Raw genomic sequence first — 19069 nt, forward strand, 5'->3', positions numbered from 1 at the left:
CGGTGATAGTGTATCCTGGAAGTCTATCCACCGACCACAATATGCGGGGACTACACCACTAAGCAAAAGTAAAATCCATAAAGCATCCATTGATGTTCTTAGGAAACACACTCAAGCAAGGGACCTCAGCCACAAATAAGAACACAAAGCAGAAATAACATCATATTTAGCGGTCCTGTGACGCAATAGGAGTAGTCAGAAACGAACTCCTCATTCTAAGGCCGTCAGTTGAGGCTAGAACATGAGAGACATTATGGAGACTTAAGGAGAGTGTACACAAGGAAAAAGATATTGCTTATATTTTGTGTTATTAACAAAGTATAAAATGGACCTTAACTATCAACATTTGAGGGTGATTATGGACACGTTTCTTGTGCTTATATTTGCAAATAGATTTTCAAGAAAAATACTTTTCTGAAGGAAATTATTTAAAAAGGAGCAAATGGTATGTATGTAAATATCCACTTTATTGTGTAAAACTGCAAAAATGGTGCCAAATGGAAATTACTGGCCCGCTTCATAAACATTTTCGAAACTTAATGTTAACGAGTAAAAATACCAAATGGACATAGAAAACACTCTGCATGCATGAACCAGCAATTTCAGTTTGATGACATTTTAATTACCAATGCTGTAATTTTGCTATGTATCTGAGTACTGTATTGACATTGACTGGCTATTTACATCAAAATATTTTGGGACACAGATGTGGACGGCTGGGCGAGATCTGAAATGTCCCAATATACAGCAGACTGAGCCTAAAGCTGCTGCAGTTGAGGTTTCAATCTCCATTCGACACTGCACAAAACATAGTCTAAAGAACCATCAAATGTAAGCTCGTGAGCACCAATAGCAGCAAAGTGGTTTGAGCATTTTGAAGTTCTTTTTATTTACATTTCCTAAATATGCCTTGGTGACGCCTTACGTTCTTCGCCGGAAGGCTTCGTGGGGAGTCTTCGCTTTAGCAGCACCTTTGAAAGCACAGAAGATTTCAAGTTGCAAATGTAATGTTGCCCGTTCAAGAGACAAAAACAGTAATGCACAGTTTTTTCTCTTTCTTGCCTCTTTCATTGTTTGTGCAACATAGAACCCATAAAAACGCATAAACGTCCTCCGAAAGCAGCCCAAAGGTGCAAAGGACCATGCAGGCAAACTTCCCTTAGTTCAAGATAATTCTTTTTATGCTTTGAAGCTGAATTTTACGCAGTTAAATGGATTCTCATTCAGCGTAGCTGGTTTGGACATTGAGGGGCAAATTTATGAAAAAGTGCTTCACTGCAGCGAAGCAAGTCAACTTGCTGCGCTGCGTTACGAGAAAGGGCAGGAATGCTCCGTAATTAAGGAATACGGCGCATTCCTGAGTTTCCCCCCTGCGCTGGCACACAATGGGCTACTTGTGCAAGGGGGCCTCCGTTGCATGCAGTATTAAAGGGGCATCTTACTGCACAAACAGAATCCTGAGAGGCTTTTTACTCTTTCCATGTGTGCTGCACAATGCAGCACACATAGAAAGAGGAAAAATGAGGAGATATGCTATTTCTCCTCGTTATTCCTCACGTTGGGAGGTGTATCTTTTTGGCACATTCCCAGGTTTACCTTTTCTTGTAAATCTGGGAATGCGTCAAAATCCATGGATGTTGTGTGGGAACAACCACGCAGCACCCCTGGAAACGCCTCCCTTGCCAACGCAGCGATTTGCGCTGCGTTACATTTCTTGAGATTCATGAAGGCGCGCAGGGCCACGTAAGGTGGCCTTGCCTGGCTTCATAAATCTCACTTTTCATTTGGCAAAGAGGCTCCCAAATATGGCCCTGAGTTTTTAGGATCATCTTACAAAAGTGCTCTCTGCTGCAGAGATTGTATGAAGCGCTGACATAACTGTGCTTTTGTTTGAAAGGTCTTTTCCCCATAAGACAACTACAAGGCCGGTGAAATGATCTGTTTTCTTACTACAAAAAATTCACAGCTTAAATATTTTGAAAATATATGAAGGCATAACAGAATATGTACATTGTTTAAATACCAAAAATATAGTAGGCAAAACAAGTAGGTTATACATGCCAAGAGCCCAGAAAGAGGAATGTTGTCAGTTTGTAAAATAAGTTTAGTACTACTTCTTCAATATATGTAATCCATGTAAACAGTACATTTTGCTCACCAATGAGTAACAGAGTAATGGATCACTCTTACTCTTTTAAATATTTACATATTTACAAAAATGTGGAAAATACATTTAATCAGGCAACTCAAATACCTTCATTTTTGTATATTAAGAAGTTTTCTCTCAGGTAAAAATTGAGGGGCATATTTATGACCCAGTTTGCGTTGCTTTTGCATCAGCAACGTGGTACATGCGCAACGCAAACCTTAAGTTCGATTTCTAAAGCCATGCAAGGCCAATTTGCGTGGCCCTGAGTAGCTCCATAAATCGGATGTAAAGCAATGCAGCACAAGTCACTGCCTTGCCTTACTCTGCCTTGGGGAAGGTGTTCCATGGGAGTTGTGCGGATGCTCACGCAACTTCCATGGATTCCAAGTTTTACCAGAAATGGTAAACCTGAGTATGTGCCAAAAAGATAAACCTTCCCAGGCAGAACGAGAAGAAATATATTTATTTCTCCTCGTTACTTCCTCAGGGGATTGTTTTTGTGCAGCAGGTGCCCCTTCCATTCACCATATGCCTTAAATATTTAGTGCTCCTGTCCTTTCCCTGTCATGCAGTACAGAGCAGCAATGTCACTTACTGCGCTGCACTCCGTGACAATGCCCCATAGTAAATTGTACTGACAAGATGTAAAGGCAGGGGGAGTCCTGCCTCTCGCCTTTCATTTTCACATCAAATTTAATAAATCAAGTACTTCATTTCCGAGTAGATGAGAGGAAATAAAACGGAGCAGGCCTTGTAGAGAACGGCCCCGCTTTTGTAAAAGGCTCGTGGTTTTGTCAGCCATGGTTCTGACTTAAAGCAGCAGTACACAGCATACAGTGCAACAGCGAAGAAATGTCCAACCAGCACCAGTGGCTTAGGCGACAACCTACAAGGAAACAAAAATAAAACAATTATTCAACAAAAACGTGTTTCGTTCAATTGCTGTTCCATTATAAATGCATGCACTGTCCCGTAAGCATCAGTCCCCCAGCCTTGCACGAGGCGCTAGTCAACTCTCACCTCTATAACTGGGACTCCACAGTAAAATGGTCCCTCTTTTTTTTAACTCAAATCCTTTATTGAAATTTCATAGGACAGGTAACAACAAACAGAGTGACACCTTCTCAGTTACACATGCCTGTATATATTTTCCGCTCCTGGGTGGCTCTGTCCAATAACCCCTTCCCCCCAGAGTGGTACGCACAGGGTCCATTGGGGTACACAGATCTTCACTTTACATGAATAGTTGCATGGACCTAGGCTTAGGCGAGGGAAGTGTTGATGCTCCAATCTGGATAAATCTCCTATCAGCAGAGGCCATAATGTCCCTTGCACATTCATTGCTGTGACGGGTACATATCCCCTTGTGTCCCCCGCCATTGTCCCTGATGGGTAACTCTCACCAGCCAGAGTGGCCATTGCCCAGTGGTCCTCCGAGTCAGGAATGTATCAGAAATCATGCGGGCCCACTAAGGAAAGCATTGTGAAAATTGTGAGGGAAAGGTAGAGAGGGCCGCGTGGCAGTCTGCATACGTCACACCCTTCATTACATCAAATGTTCCACCCGTAAGATCAGAGACAACCTGTGGGTGGCGAGTTAAATTTATCTAATGGCATCATACTGCTAAACTGGAAATTCAATCAAACACAAGCTTTATTCGAATGTTTCCATATAACAAGTTTTAAAAGTTCATCTTGTTACGTAAACGAATAGCATATAACCTACGTAAAAAATATAGTGCAGGGTTGTGCTGATAAAAACCAAATGATTTGAAAAGTGGCAGTAAATATGTGCGCTTAAGTGACGCACAATATTTACAAAATGACATACATTGCGCCAGAATCTGAATGGAAACCTCATCACAGGGAGCAATTAGGATGGACGCTGAATCATATTGACCAAGAGGAAAGCACGAGTAGCTCACGACGGTACCGACCCGAAATTTGGTAAGCAATGATCTTTCCCCACTGTTTTTCACAAGATTTAAATAGGGTTCCACGCCGTCACAAGCTTCAATCATAGCATAGTCCCTGACAATAGCTTTCTTATATTCTTCATCTTCTAGATTTGCCCTGCAGAAAGACGCACATCGTTTTTTAACTCTATAAGCACCTCCTATAAAAGTCAAATGTGGGGAAGTAAACCATTCAGGTCTACCCAAAGCTCCTGTAATAATCTTGATATAACTTTACCAGGAGCGGCCCGAGCTCTGAATCTGGGTGGGTGGGGGAAGGGAAGGGACTCGACAGACGACGACGAGGGAGAATTAAATAAATAATTAATTTCCCCTTGTCATCGTCTGTTAAGTCCCCTCACCACTGCGCCTCACCGCTTTTACCTGCACGGACCGCTCCTCAATTTTGTGGCCCTGCTCGCAGGCTAGACAGTCACTGATGACAATGTGGTTCAAATTAGCTCGCTCATATACCCCTAACGAAATCCAAAGAAAGAGAGAAGCAAGTTGATGGAGTCCTTAATGTAGGGAAGTCTCAACTCCTCATGTGTACATTCAAAAGTGCGGACTAGATGGTGAGAGTCCTAGTGGTCGTCTACAAAAGCGATTCTCCTCCTGTTGTATTTTTTCACATTTTTGATATCTTCATATAGCAGCCCCATAGGTTAGGACTGGAACACACTTGTGTTTGTAAATTTCTACGATAGACCTCTCGCTCAAAGACTGCCCCCTACAGACTGGTTAAAATGGAGACACCTATGCGAAATGCTAGAAAGCCAGGAGCTGCGCACATCAAAGATCACCCCCAAATAACAGAAATTATTCAGTCTTGCGACAGACTTTTCTTTCATAGTGATTATGATGTGGATTGCCACAGACCATATGCTTTTAAAAAAATGGTCGAGGTCCAAGTTGCTCATAACAACTATCAACAAGGCCTCTTAAACCATTGGTGACGGGCAATTAAGACGGTATTGTCTGCATAAAGCAGTGCAGGAACAAGCAAGGATCCCACCTTAGGCTGGTCCTTGCCATTAGCAATCAGAAAGTGACTCAACCCAATACTGTACAAAACAAATACTGAAGGCAAGGATACACCCTTGATGAACTCCTCTGGCTAAGCTAAAGGGTTCAGTATGCTCCCCCTTCAAGCCAGACCTCACAGAATCAGTCACTCCACTGTGAAGAGAAGGTTCAGGTATGCCCATGTACAACAAAATATCATATAGGTTTGATCAGTAGACCTCGAAAGAGCTGCTGAGATCCATCAAAAAGATATAAGTTTCCTTTTTTAGTGCTAGTATACTTTTCAATGGTCAAGTTCAAACATTGTTCTTGGGTTCCCAACCCTGCTCTAAAGCTAAATGTCACCATATTAATCACCATGTTCTTTTTAACGCAGGCTTCTGAATCGATTAAAGATTGGCCTATAACACTTGGGGTATTGTTTATTGATTTTCTTATAAATAGGGACGAATATAGCTGTCTGCCATGAAGTTGGAATACTGGTATCCAAGGCAGAGTTCACAACATTAGCTATGATGGGCCCCCAAAATTCAATGTTCAATTAATATAGGTCCATGGTGACCCCATCATGTCCCAGAGATTGTAGGGACCTTCAGCGTAGCGGCATTACCATCCATACCAAAATAATTCATGTGGTTAATGTGCTCCAACTAGCTATTGCCATTAATATTAGTGCCATGGCCATTTGATGTATCACATCCACTTTTGTTGCCATTCACAATTTTCCAGAAAACACCAAGATCTCTGTCTTTTCAGGCCTTAGTCAAGTTCTGCTAGATTGCTCTCATAATGTATGCTTTCTATTCCCGGATAGCTGACTTACAAGCGGCTCTAGCCCTTAAACTATTTTTCAGTCTCCCCGCAGAGTGCGCTAACGTATTCATATGTTCCGAAAGAAAGTCATAATCTATAACTGTAACATGTCCCAAGCCTACAAAAGTGGCCCTCTGGTTTGTCTCATCCTCCAATGAATCTGCCATATTCAAGAGGTTGAATTCTAGCAGATCTCTTTATAGCCTTGTTCCCCTGCTATCGGATCTTGAGGTAATTTATGCCCTATCCCAGATAAAAAAGGGATTCATATGGGTAATGTTAATTCCAATTTTGGCCTTGAAGGTCCCCGGTCTCCCTCCACCCGCCAAGATAACATTAGCATCATTAAGGACAGCAAGAGATACATTTTTTAAGGCAGCTAAAACACAAAAGAGTCTTTCAAAGTATCCCTCCTTATTCTGCATATTAACCGAATTATAAAAATGAATAAAAAAAATGTAAAATATTGGGGGAGTATAACCCAAAGAACTTGGATTCCCGCATGTCTGAATGTACTTGGTTTAAACTTGGATGTCCCCGAATTTTGAACCAAAGTAAATTTCCACCCCCCGCACCCAGCCACTAGTGGAAATCATAGAGGTGATACTAAAGCTTTGATAGCAGTCTCAAACAATATCTTCAGAAGACCAGATTTCCTGAACACATCACACTATCGTATCTCTCAACGAATGACAACCAATCATTTAACTGCTTGGACTTCAAACCAGAGATGTTTCAGCATAGCAAATTGGTCAACGATTTTTCCATATGTGTAACTCAGGGGCGCTGGTTTGGTTTTCCGAGATCGAAGTGGGTAACTCATGGCTGATAGGATTGTGATTTAGTCCGTCTACTTCATTCATATTGACAAGCAAGGAGAAACTATTTGAAACTATAATATGTGCGGAATCTATTTGGTCGGGCCTTTGAGCAATGGGATAGATAGTGAATTTGCAGCAGGTATAAGGACCGTATAGAAAAAGGCAAGTGGACGCAAGTTAACATTAGTGTTCGCTAGATTGTTCGGAAGTAGTTGGTGTGCCAGTTATGCATACTTAAAGGTGATGAACACACAGTCACCCCAATTTGCTTGGCACTAGTGCCAATCCAGTTAACGCTTTAAATATAGAGATTGTTACTATAGTCACTAAGAAAATAAGTTACTTACCTGTAAACTGTGGTTCTCCAGTATTGGTATATTTCATAGATTCACATGCTTGAATCATTCCGCGTCATTGAAGTGGGAGTCCCACGGTACATAAAATAGCAATAGGGGAATAGGTAATCACTCTTATATTAAAGTTAATTGAGAAAAAAAACATTCACTTTAATAACTTGTCCTAGTCATTAGATATGGTCCAAACACCAGCCAATCAGGTGACAGCACCCTCTAGAACCCTCTCCACAGAGGCTCCAGACTCTCAGATTTTCGAGCACAAGTGAAGTATAACCATACAATAAAGCAGGGGAGCCTCTATGGGGAGGTGGGTGGGTCGTATGTGAATCTATGAAAGATACAAATACTGGAGAACCACAGTTTACAGTTAAGTAACTTATTTTCCTCGCCAGTATTGGGGTATCTTTCATAGATTCATATGCTTGAATCAGAGTAGATAGCAGTATACCCAGGTATGAAATTGTCATACAGAAAGAATGATCGTAAACAGGGTACGATAGAAAAACACTGTATGATATCCGATAAGACATAGTAACAATCGATTATTTATCGCTCTCTCTCTCTCTATATATATATGTATATATATATATATATATATATATATATAACAATATACATATATATTTAAATCTGTTATTAAAAATATAAGCCATAAAAGGAGGTGGGAATAATAGAGCCTCACCTTACATAAAGAGATTACGTAGCACCGCTTGTCCCACTGCGTATCTGCATTACTGGCAGCTTCAAGACAGTAATGCTTGGTAAAAGTGTGCCTGCTGGACCAAGTTGTTGTTCTGTGGATTTGCTGAATAGGCACACCGGCAAAGAGAGCTGTAGATGAAGAGACTGCTCTCGTAGAATGCGCTTTCACTGTTGCATGCAGAGGCTTGCCTGCTTTCTGATGACAAAATTGAATCGCACTGGAAAGCCAACGTGCAATAGTTTGCTTGGTCACTGGATGTCCTTTTCTTATCTTTCCATAGGCTACAAAAAGCTGATCAGCTTTACGGATACAGGCTGTTTTCTGTAAATAAAATTTTATACATCTCTTAACATCCAGAGAATGTAAGGCCTTTTCCGCTGGTGACTGTGGATTAGGGAAGAAAGTCTTCAAAATGACTAGCTCATTTATGTGAAAATCCGACTGTACCTTAGGAATAAAGGCAGGATTTGTTCGTAGCACCACAGAGTCCTTAGTAAATTGGAGGAAGGGGTGTCGAATAGTGAAAGCATGTATGTCGCTTACTCACCTAGCCGAAGTGAGACCCAGAAGAAGTGATGTTTTCCATTAAAGGAATTTAAGATCCACCCTATGAATAGGCGAAAACGTAGCCTTCATGAGTTGAGCTAATACAGTATTAAAATGCCACGGCGGAGGTGGATGCCAAATTGGAGGGAACATTCTAAATAATCCCTTGAGAAATTGTTTCATAATTCTTAAAGACCAAAGAGACTGTGATCCATATTGCCGTTAAAATCTGGAAATTGCAGCCAGAAATACCTTAATAGTAGAATGAGAAAGGCCAGATTTTGCTAATAGGAGGAAAAAAGGCAGCAATTGTTCTGGTGGAGAATTAACAGGGTGTACTTCGGAGGCTTCACACCAAAGACAGAATCTTTTCCACTTGAGTTTATAAGTCTGTATAGTGGAGTGCGCTCTGGCATTAGCTAGAACTTCCCGACAATCAGCAGGTATAACTAGGTTGGCAAACTCATAGTATTCAGAGCTAGGCTGCTAATCGCAGAGATGTTGGATCTGGATGCCTAAGATAGCAAGTGAATTGGCCGCTCTGACAGTTGTTGCCGCCATGGTGGAATTTGTTTTGCCTATGGAGTCGAGATGTCTTCCATCTCTATCAGGAGGGGCCGATAATGGAGATGAAGGATTTCTGGCACGACGTTGTGCCGCCTGAGATATTACCGAGTCAGGTTTAGGTTGCCCTATAAGACAGGCAGGAGAGTTATCCAGAGCCTTGTATTTCTTTTCTAGTTTAGGCAAGACTGCAGAAATAGAGGCCGGGGTCTTCATGACCTTTAGACCCTCCTGCCATATGAAGTCTGTAATTGGGATGGCACGGACTTATCTCTTCGTTTGCTCTTTAAAATCATATAGGAAACAGCTTGCTTGGTGAACATAGAAGCTGAAGCCTTTTTGCCGCTCTTTCAATAAGAGTATGGAGTTCTCCTATATCTTCAGGTGGTGAATTTATAGGAGGTGGAGTGGAAGGCGATGGTGTCTAGATCCGGTAGTCATCCCAAATTGTTAGGAAGGGATACGTCGTCCAACTCTCCCTCTTCTCTTTCTTCATCAGTTGTGTGAGTCTCTTCCTGATGTTGAGCCACTGTGGGTACTGGAGAAACTGGAGGGGGAGATCTGATGAGCAAGGAAGGTTGTGGAATAGGTGTCTGAGGAACAGAAGATGCCGGCTCCGAGGGTGGAAATCTGCGGTAGTAATCCTCTGCCAAATGTTGAAAGTTTGAAACAAGAGCCATTGGCATTTGAACTGTTTGATTTGCTTGTCTTTCTTGATTAGGAACCTCTGGGTAAAAGACGTAATTGTTATCCTCATCCTCCTGTTACTTTATGAGGAGTTCAGAAAGGCTTTGAGCAGCACGAAACCTGTCATCGTCATCTAACTCCTCTTTATGAGCTCCACAGTCAAAAATAACTTCTGGAGGACAAGGAGAAACCTTATTTGGAGAGGTATGAACAGGTAACAGAAGCTCTTGAGAATTCTTTCTTTTCGGCACTCTCAAATCCTCTCCAGAAGTAGCCAAAACCGACGATGGGACAAGCATCTACCAAGATGTCAAACCTACTACAGGTAAAGTTGAAGATTTCATCAGTGAATCTTCCTTTGACGGTCTGGACGTCGACAAACTGCGTCTACAAGTATGTGTTTCTGAAATCTTCTGCTCCGTCGACGAGGCTAACGTCGACTAGGCTACTATCAACGAGGCTTCCGTCGACGTGGGAGATTTATTCTTGAGAGCAGTCGACCGTCTCAGCGGCGACGGGGCTTCAGTCGACGAAGGTCCTGACAAGAGCTGCTTCTTTTTCGTTGACGACGATAAGGACGACTTAGACATGACAGAAGGCCTCACCTTCACTGATACGAACGTCAAATGAGATGATGCCGATGACATAACTAACTTGGTCTGAGGAGAAGAGAAAGTCGATGTCGTTGTCGTACACGGGACGATGGATATTCTCGTTGAAGGAATCGTCGACGTCTTTGTCGACGGAACGTCTTTTTTGTGAGGTAAAAGTGTCTCAGGCACAGATCTTGACGCCTGCTTTGATTTTGAAGACTATTTTGGAGGTGTAGAGGGTACAGATTGGCCCTTCAGAGGGACGGATGCCTTTTTAGAAGATGAAGGCTGATCCTCCTGTTTAGAGGTGTGATGATGTTTCTTCAACACCTTAGCAACCTTAGGAGAAACCAGCTCCGACTCACTAACTCTCTTTTTAGAAGCTGTTGTCTTTAGAGAAGAGTCACTCTCCTCATCCGATAAGGGATTGTACTTTGTCTTGAGCTTCTGTAGCCACAGATGAAGACGTCCTCCCCTGTCTCTTAAAGTTTTCTGAGAAAATGTTCTACAAATCTTGCAATCTCTCACCTGATGGTCTGGGTAAAGATAGTAGATACATTTCTTGTGGGGATCATCTGAGTGGAGTCTTAGTTTTCCACAAGACTCACAATGTCTAAAAAAAGATCTTTTAGAAGACGACATGTTCAGAATGTAAAATCTGAAGAAACCTAAAGATAAAGTTGAAGTACTGAGCCAAGCTCAGGAAGACTGCCTTCACACGATGTGCGGTAGAAAATCTGAGAGCCTGGAGCCTCTGTGGAGAGGGTTCTAGAGGGTGCTGTCGCCTGACTGGCTGGAGTTTGGACCATATCTAATGACTAGGATGAGTTATTAAAGTGAATGTTTTTTCCTCTGTTAACTTTAATATAAGAGTGATTACCTATCCCCCTATTGCTATTTTATGTACCGTGGGACTCCCACTTCGACGACGGGGAATGATTCAAGCATGTGAATCTATGAAAGATACCCCAATACTGGACAAGGAAAAAGTCTGTATTCTTATGTAACCAGATGCTGACTTTGTTCTTTAACTGAGTTGTAGATGGGGGGGAGGCGGAGCGGAGCTTGCCTGCAGCCAAGATGGACACGTAGTCCGAGAGCTCCGTGCAGACACCGCACGCTTCGTCATTTATCCTGCATCTAAGCTGATCTTTCTGCTCCCAACCACGTATGCCTCGGTTGGGGAGGTGATCGCCGACATTTTCAGCCGATTTGCGGAAGCCGCAGCCTTCTGACACTGTCGGCGGCTGCTGTGGCGGTGAAGGCCGGACACCGTGACACAGTGCCAGCGGGGTAGCGTGTGCTGTGCTCCTGTGATCCGGGAGCGCGAGATTCAGCCTGACTCCGCAGCGACCGCTGAGGCGCTGTTCCGGCTGCTCCAGTGAACTTGGGGCGGTCTCGGCCAGCTGCTGGTCCTGTGTCCTGGCGGTTAGCGACCCGTGACTGTGTGGCGCCATACTTCAGTAGCCTGGGGGTGCTGCTCCTTCCAATCTCCGGCTGCTGAGTGGAAGGCGGGATCTCTGCGGCGACGACGCTTGCCTGAGTCGCGGTGAGAGACACAGACAGTACCGGGCTTGGTGAGTGCTTTGTTCTGCCTATTGCACAGTGACTCTACCCTACGGCCTCTGTGGGCGCTTCGGAGCGAAGGACTGCTATGTGCCTGTTTTGTGGCGCTGGGCCTGAAGCGGCCATCTTGGACCTACACGGCGTGGTGCCCTGCTGGGTGGCTTCTCTGAGGGACAGAGGGATTTGTACTGTCCGCCTCTAACCCCCGCAGCCGGATTGCTGCCCAGTGTTGCGGCTGCTGCTGCTTGAGCGCTGGTTTGTTACCGGGACAATTACATTCACTACTCTTGGGACTCTGTGGGACCTGTGCCATTCAAGCGTACTGGGTATTTTTTGTGCGTCCAGTGGGTCCCCGGCCTCTCTGCCTCTTTGGGAGTCTGCTGTCTCGGGCACGCATCTCTGTGGTTCTATCGACGTTCTGGCAGACTTGTCCGGCGCTTTGTCCCGCTCCTTCCACGGCCCCTGGCTCCCTCAGCTCACTGCGCCCGACACCTGGTGAGGGGCGACCTGCCCCCCTTTGGTTGTGCTTTGGCAGTGAGGAGCACGTGCACTGTCAGCGACAATATGGGCAAACCAGATGAATCCCAGCCCAAACTGACTTTTGAGCATTGCAAGTCGAGGCTCCAGGAGGAGGCGTTGGCAGACGCTGATAACCCTACAGATGACCCTGTGAGTGACATCAAACAAATAATTGCCACCATGCAGAGTGGTCTGACCTCTGGTGATGCCAAGATAGACACGCTGGCCTACAGGATGGATAGGATGGCGGAGAGGGTCGATAAGCACGCAGAGCGCCTAGATATTGCGGAACGCCGTATTACTGAAACAGAGGAAGCTCAAGCTGACACCAGCAATGCTCAGCGGCAAGTTGAAAAGGCGCTGGTCGCGCTGCAAGACTGCGCAGAGGATTTGGAAGCTAGGTCGAGGCGCTGCAACCTTCGTATTACGGGCCTCCCTGAAATTACAGCTACAGGGCCCATGGAAACTTTCATCGAGAAGCTCCTCAAGACCCTGCTGGGGCTGAAACCTTCTCCGCTATGTTTGTAGTGGAGCGGGCACATCGTTCCCTAGGTCCTAGGCCCCGACCTGGCGACCCCCTCGGCCCATCATTGCTAAGCTCCTCAACTACCGTGACAGGGATGCAGCACTTCATAAAGCAAGGGAGCTGGGGGCATTGCAGTATGAAGGCTCCTCCCTCTTTCTCTTTCCTGACTTCACCGTCAGGGTTCAGGAGGCCCGGAAGCAGTTTGTTCCCCTGAAACATAGGCTGCGGGAACACCACCTTGAGTATGCTATGCTCTACCCAGGGCGGCTGAAAGTTCTCTTTGATGACAAGCCGCAAATTTTCTCTGACCCGCAATCCCTGCAGAAGGCTTTGAAGTCCAGGGAAGTAGCGGGTAAATGAAAACAAGCTCAGGGAGAAGGCACGGACGATAATACCTCGCCTCAAGCTCTGGATGACAATGACTGAATGTAGAAACTATGCCCTGTTCCTTCTTTTTTGTGTACTTTGCTGGGCTCATCTCAGTTCCATCGTTGTTTTTCTTATACTAGTGTGAGGGGGGGCTTTCTTTCCCCTTTACAAAATGCTGTTTGCTGAATGGAGCATTGTCTCTCTGATGATCTTTGTTATTTGTGCGTTTATAAACGCTTTGTTGTTGGTTCTTGCCTCCTTCCGAAACCTATTCTCTGTATTTGATGCTCTGTATTAGCTCACGGTGGCGTGGCACTGGAGAATGTGTTGCGCGATTGCTGGGTTACATCCGCCCCCAAGCGTTGCCCGTTGCTATCGACAATGTTTTTGAGTTTGTTTTTGGTGTTTTAAAAAAAAAGAATTTATATGAATACATTGGGTGGGGTTTCGTAGGTGGAGGGTTGACTGCCGCTCTTGCTAGGTTGGGGTGTGCAAGGCATGGGAGGGGGGTGGCGTTGTTGGGATTTGTTTTGTATGTACATGATTTTCTTTCTTTACAGGTCCTGTATTACGATCACTATTTCTTGAACCAAGGGGAGGTGTCTCTAGTAAGTGTGCGGAACTGGCGCTTGTTCTCTTTACTTAATCATCGCTGGGCTGTATGGCTAATCGGAAGTGTTTGAAACTTTTGACGTGGAATGTTAAAGGTCTTAATGACCACAGGAAAGTGCGCAAAGTCCTAGCCTATTTGAAAAGAAAAGAGGTAGATATCGCTCTATTGCAGGAAACGCATCTTCACCCACACTGCAGCTTGCGGACAGGTAGTCGGGTTAATCCTGCTGACAAGCTCCGGATGGAATGCCATGAAGCAGACCCTGGTAGATATGTGATCACACGCTGCTACAATTCCTCTATTGATGTATTGGTTGTAAATTCCTATGGCCCAAATTATGATGATCCACAGTTTTATCACTCTTTATCCCGAGCTATTGATTCATACTCTCCTTCCTCTGTGGTGTGGGGCGGAGACTTCAACTGTGTTTTGAATCCAGCTTTGGACCGCTCCATGGGCCCACTTAGGCCTCCTTCGGCTGCTGCCAGAGCGATCGCTTATGTATCTGTACAGTTGCAGTTGGTTGATGTGTGGAGGATGCGCTCGAGGGATGTGGGTGGGCTCACACACTACTCTGCCCCTCACGACACACATACACATATTGATTATTGGTTCATTTCGCAAACCTTGACGTCCCGGGTATTGGATTGTGAGGTGTTGGCTCGGACACTCTCGGACCACTCTCCTATTTTGTTGACTCTGTCCGTCCCTCCACGCGGGCCTCCTCCCTTCCTGTGGCGCTTCCCCCCCCTATTCGTTACTTGATGCAGTTTCTAAAGCAGAACTGAGCGACGCTATCTCGGAGTTCTTCGCCCTAAACATAGGCACGGTTGACTCGTTTACCACTGTTTGGGAATCCTTTAAGGTTTATATTAGGGGTATTGCCATTAGCAAACATGCGGGGGTACTCCGTTCTATTCGTGGCAGATTGGCGCTTTTGGAGGCCAGAATTGTCGCATTGGAGGATGAACTGTCTCGGGGGTCCTCTCCTCAAGTCCTAGACCTTTTAAAATCCACAATAGCCGAGTTCAATGTCGAGGCAGATAGCGAAGTTAAGCACATGTGAAAATATGCTTCTGCTCGAGTATACGGGAAGGCGGATCAGCCGGGATCGGTCCTGGCAGCCATGGCAAAGCGCCGGTTTGACTCCACTGGTATCCCCACTGTATCTGCATCCCCTGACTCAACACGGTTGGTTCCGGTTGCAGTTGCTGATCAGTTCCGGGCCTACTATCAAGAGCTTTACAGCTCCAAAGTGTCGCCAGCGGACGCGGACCTAATGCAATATCTGGAGTATATCGAACTCCCATGGTTACAAAACTGGCATAGGGTGTTTTTAATGCGTCCTATAGAGCTACAAGAGATTCGTCTGGCGTTTAATTCTATGAGAGAAGGTAGTGCGCCTGGACAAGATTGGCTCACGGTGGCATTCTATAAAGCTTTTAGTGATTTGCTGATCCCTCATTTAGCCACCTTGTTCCAGGACATTGGTGCGGCGGGGTTCTAGCCACAGACTATGAGGGAAGCTTTGATCGTTACCTTATTGAAGCCAGATAAAGATCCACACCTTTGTTCCTCCTATCGTCTGCTATCTTTGCTGAATGGGGACGCTCAGGTATTCGCTAAGATCCTTGCCAATCGTCCTTCCCCACTGCTGCCTCAGTTAATTGGCCCGGAGCAGGCCGGATTTATTCCAGGTTGTACACTTTCGCACAATCTCCGCATGGTGTTCGGTGTTCTACAGCATACCCGACCAGATGTCCGGGCTGTGGCGGTCTTCTTAGATGCCGAAAAGGCGTTTGATTCTATTGAAAGGCTGCTCTTTTATGCTGTTCTGCGTCGTATGGGGGTTGGTGATGTTTTTTTACAGTTGGTTGGGATTCTCTACAATAAGCCGAGTGCTAGAGTTTGTGTGGGAGATGTGGTGTCTGACCCTATTGTCATATCCAGGGGTACCAGGCAGGGTTCCCCGCTTTCCCTGCTCGTGTATGCGCTGGCAGCTGAACCCTTGTTGAGAGCGTTGAGAGAATATCACAGCCACAGAGGCCTCCGATTCCCTAACTATAATTTGATAGTGTCCGCCTATGCGGACGATACACTTTTTTACATCAGAAACCCGGAAGTATATCTTCCTCCGGTTATACGCGAGGTGTTGCGATATGGTAGGTTATCAGGGCTAAATATTAAGACTGGGATAAGTCTTTAGTTTTCCCACTGACTCCTTGTACCACCCCTGTGGAGCTAGACTACCCTTTGTAATGGACCACTGATCCAGTCCGCTATCTTGGTATCCGGGTTCATTCGGATGCTGACCAAGTGATCCGGGCTAATTATGGCAGAGCGATAGTGAAATTGAGTGAGGATGTGGACCGTTGGATTCGTCTCCCGTTGTCTTTAGTGGGGAGAGTTTCTTTAATGAAGATGGTGGTGCTACCTCGCCTACTCTTTTTGTTTGTCAACATTCCTATTGTGGTCCCTCGACATCTGTTTAAGGAATTACGGGTGTTGATGGTTAGATTGGCTTGGGCGGGCAAAACGCCACGAGTTTCCATGGACACACTTATGCTGCTGTGCTCTGCTGGCGGTTTGGGTGCTCCAGATTTTGAGCTGTATTATAGAGTTGCGCAGGCATCCCACGCGTATGTCTGGATACATGGGCCCCAAAACCTACCGCATCTTCACATAGAGAAAGTTGCTGCTGCTCCAGAGTCCCTGTCTTGGCTTATAGCTAAAGCTCCGATTAGACGCTGGGGTGTTCTTGATTCAGTGAACTCCGTGACACATGCGTGGCACACTCTCCTTGGTTTGTTCGCTGGAGCCCAACTGTATTCGCCCCGATTGCGTACTGAATGGAGCCATTGGTTCATTTTTAGTTCGGATAGGTGTGTGCTCCGTGCACTGCATAGCTTAGGTCTGTCGTAATGGGCGATTTGTTTAAGGATGGTCTGATGCTCACTTGGGACGATTTGATAGCTAATAAGGAGCGGCCCTCTGTACTAACACAGTTTCAGTTTCATCGCACGAGACACGCATTGCGCGAGGTGTTGGGCGAGGAGTCGACAGAACTGGTGGAATCCCCTCCTCTGCCCATTTTACTCCGTTCTCAGACCCCAGTTAAGTTGGTCTCTAAATTATATGTCTCTGCCTTACAAACTAAGATATCTCCTTATACAAAGGCTCGCCTGGCTTGGCAGGCAGACATCGAGGAACAACTTTCGGATAGCATTTGGTTTTATTGCTGTGAAGTTACTCGTAAAATCTCTCTAAATGGCAGGCATAGATTGGCACATTTGAAATTTCTCAATAGGGTTCACTACACACCGGAGAGATTGCACAGATATGGGTTGCGTGATTCTGACTGTTGTGAGCGTTGCAAGAGTCCGGGAGCTGTTTTTTACCATTTGGCATGGTTGTGTCCCCCTGTGAGTATTGGAGTCAAATTTTTGCCACTCTGACTGCCATTGTGGGTACTCCTATCACCCCTGATCCTTTATTAGCTCTACTGGGTTATACGAAACCTCTGCAAAAAACAATTTGTACACTGATAGCTATGGGTCTTCTCTTGGCCAAGCATAGGCTAGCAATGAGGTGGCTGCGGGGTGCTCTGCCGGCAGTGGCGGAATGGGAGAGAGACATGGTTTATTGCAACACCCAGTCAGATGTGTACAACGAGATGCTTCCACCTTCACCCCGTCACTTAAGTTTTTGGGGCCTTTTTGCTCAATATCAGGAATCCAACCGTACAGCAGCTGAGGTGCAAGAGAACTAAAGTGGTGGTGTTCTGCTATTCCAATCTCTCTTGATGTATCATCATAGCGCTGGGGTTATCCTTCCCTGAAAGTGGCTTGTGGGGTGATCGCCTTTTCAACTATTTCATCACCCTTTGTGAGTGCCGCTGTCGCACTGTAGCAGTTGGTTATGCTGTACGCCTCTTCCCCTCCTCATCCCCTTAGGTACCGCATAGTGGTATATTGTATATTATATGCGACCTGTGATTTTCTTTTTTGTTACTGTGATTGTATTTTGTTTTTGTTTGCATACATTTTTTATAAATAAATTAATAAAATAAAGCTGAGTTGTAGATGATTTCATGGTTTCTGGTAAACTGGGAACGTTAGACAGAATAACAACATACAGGCAGCAATTCAGAGGGGAGATTGAAATGATGACTAGATTGTGAATTGATTCTACCCTTTAATTCAGGTGGATTCATTTGTTTATCAGTGTTGCCACTAATGGCTTCAGATCAAGCTGTTGATGCCTACTGCTGAGCTGCTAGCTACCCCCTGGTCTTTACTAATGTCCGAGGATGTAAGACCTCCTGAAATGTTGGAAGCACGACTGAATGTAGAGCAGAGAACTCGGAAGTGAGGGCCAGACTTAATAACAATAGGATAGTTGGCCTTCCCAAAAAAATTGGGGGTAATTTATATTAACATTCTTGGAGAACTGGCTCAAACAATCAGTGACAACAGAAGGATTATCTTAATTATTTGCACTGGATAGGGCTCACAGACTACTACCAAGGCCTCCATTGCCCGGAGGACACCCCGCCCCTCCCCCCCCCCAACTGGTATAGCAAAACTGCTCCAAGTCTGTGACAGAAACCATAAACTTCTCTATACTGCAAGGACAACTTGCAGTGAAGAATAGTAAGGTAAACAACAAGGTGCCTCGTTCACTATAGCGAAGAAGAAACTGCGAGAGATGGGCATTAAGTATGCCTTGTTATTCCCTGCCAAGCTAAAAATAATTGACAACAATAAGGGTTCTGGCTTCAACGCAGTAAGGCTGCGCCAATACAAGATTCAACAAAAAAATGCCAGTACTGCACTTTGATTCAATAATTTCTTCTGATTGAGTAACAATCCTCAATTCATAAAGACCAATCTTTTAGTCTGGCTTCTTATAAACATTTCTTTTATTTTGATTATTAATCCTAGAATTTTTTAAGTTTTTTAAAAAAAATTTTGTAGGACTTTCTTTAAACAAAAATTTAAGTTCACAACAAAATAGAGACTTGAAAGGTATATACAATAACATACAATATATACAAAGACATAAAAAATGTCACTACTTTCATGCAATGTATATCAATTTACAAATTATTTGGTGAGCACATTAAACATTCAAAAAGACAACATTGAGTGCACTTAAAGACATAAACATCAAGACTAAACAAATTGACGGCACATTAACACATATAGCCTGTTCAAAGACAAGAGAAAACGCCCTGGATTTAATAAAGTTTTTTGAGAGCAGG

General features: G+C 44.7%; 1 protein-coding gene across 1 annotated transcript in view; it reads right to left on the reverse strand.

The window, feature by feature from the left end:
• Nucleotides 1-448: 448 nt before the first annotated feature.
• Nucleotides 449-19069, reverse strand: part of SQLE (squalene epoxidase) — a 158272-nt gene continuing 139651 nt past the window's right edge. Inside the window, exon 11 of the mRNA XM_085604966.1 lies at nucleotides 449-3035. Within this exon, the coding sequence (XP_085461092.1) occupies nucleotides 2843-3035 (193 nt within the window). The 3' untranslated portion in view covers nucleotides 449-2842. The remainder of the gene's footprint in view (nucleotides 3036-19069) is intronic.

Source organism: Triturus cristatus, chromosome 5_1 (assembly GCF_964204655.1).
Source record: "Triturus cristatus chromosome 5_1, aTriCri1.1, whole genome shotgun sequence".
Classification (NCBI taxonomy): domain Eukaryota; kingdom Metazoa; phylum Chordata; class Amphibia; order Caudata; family Salamandridae; genus Triturus; species Triturus cristatus.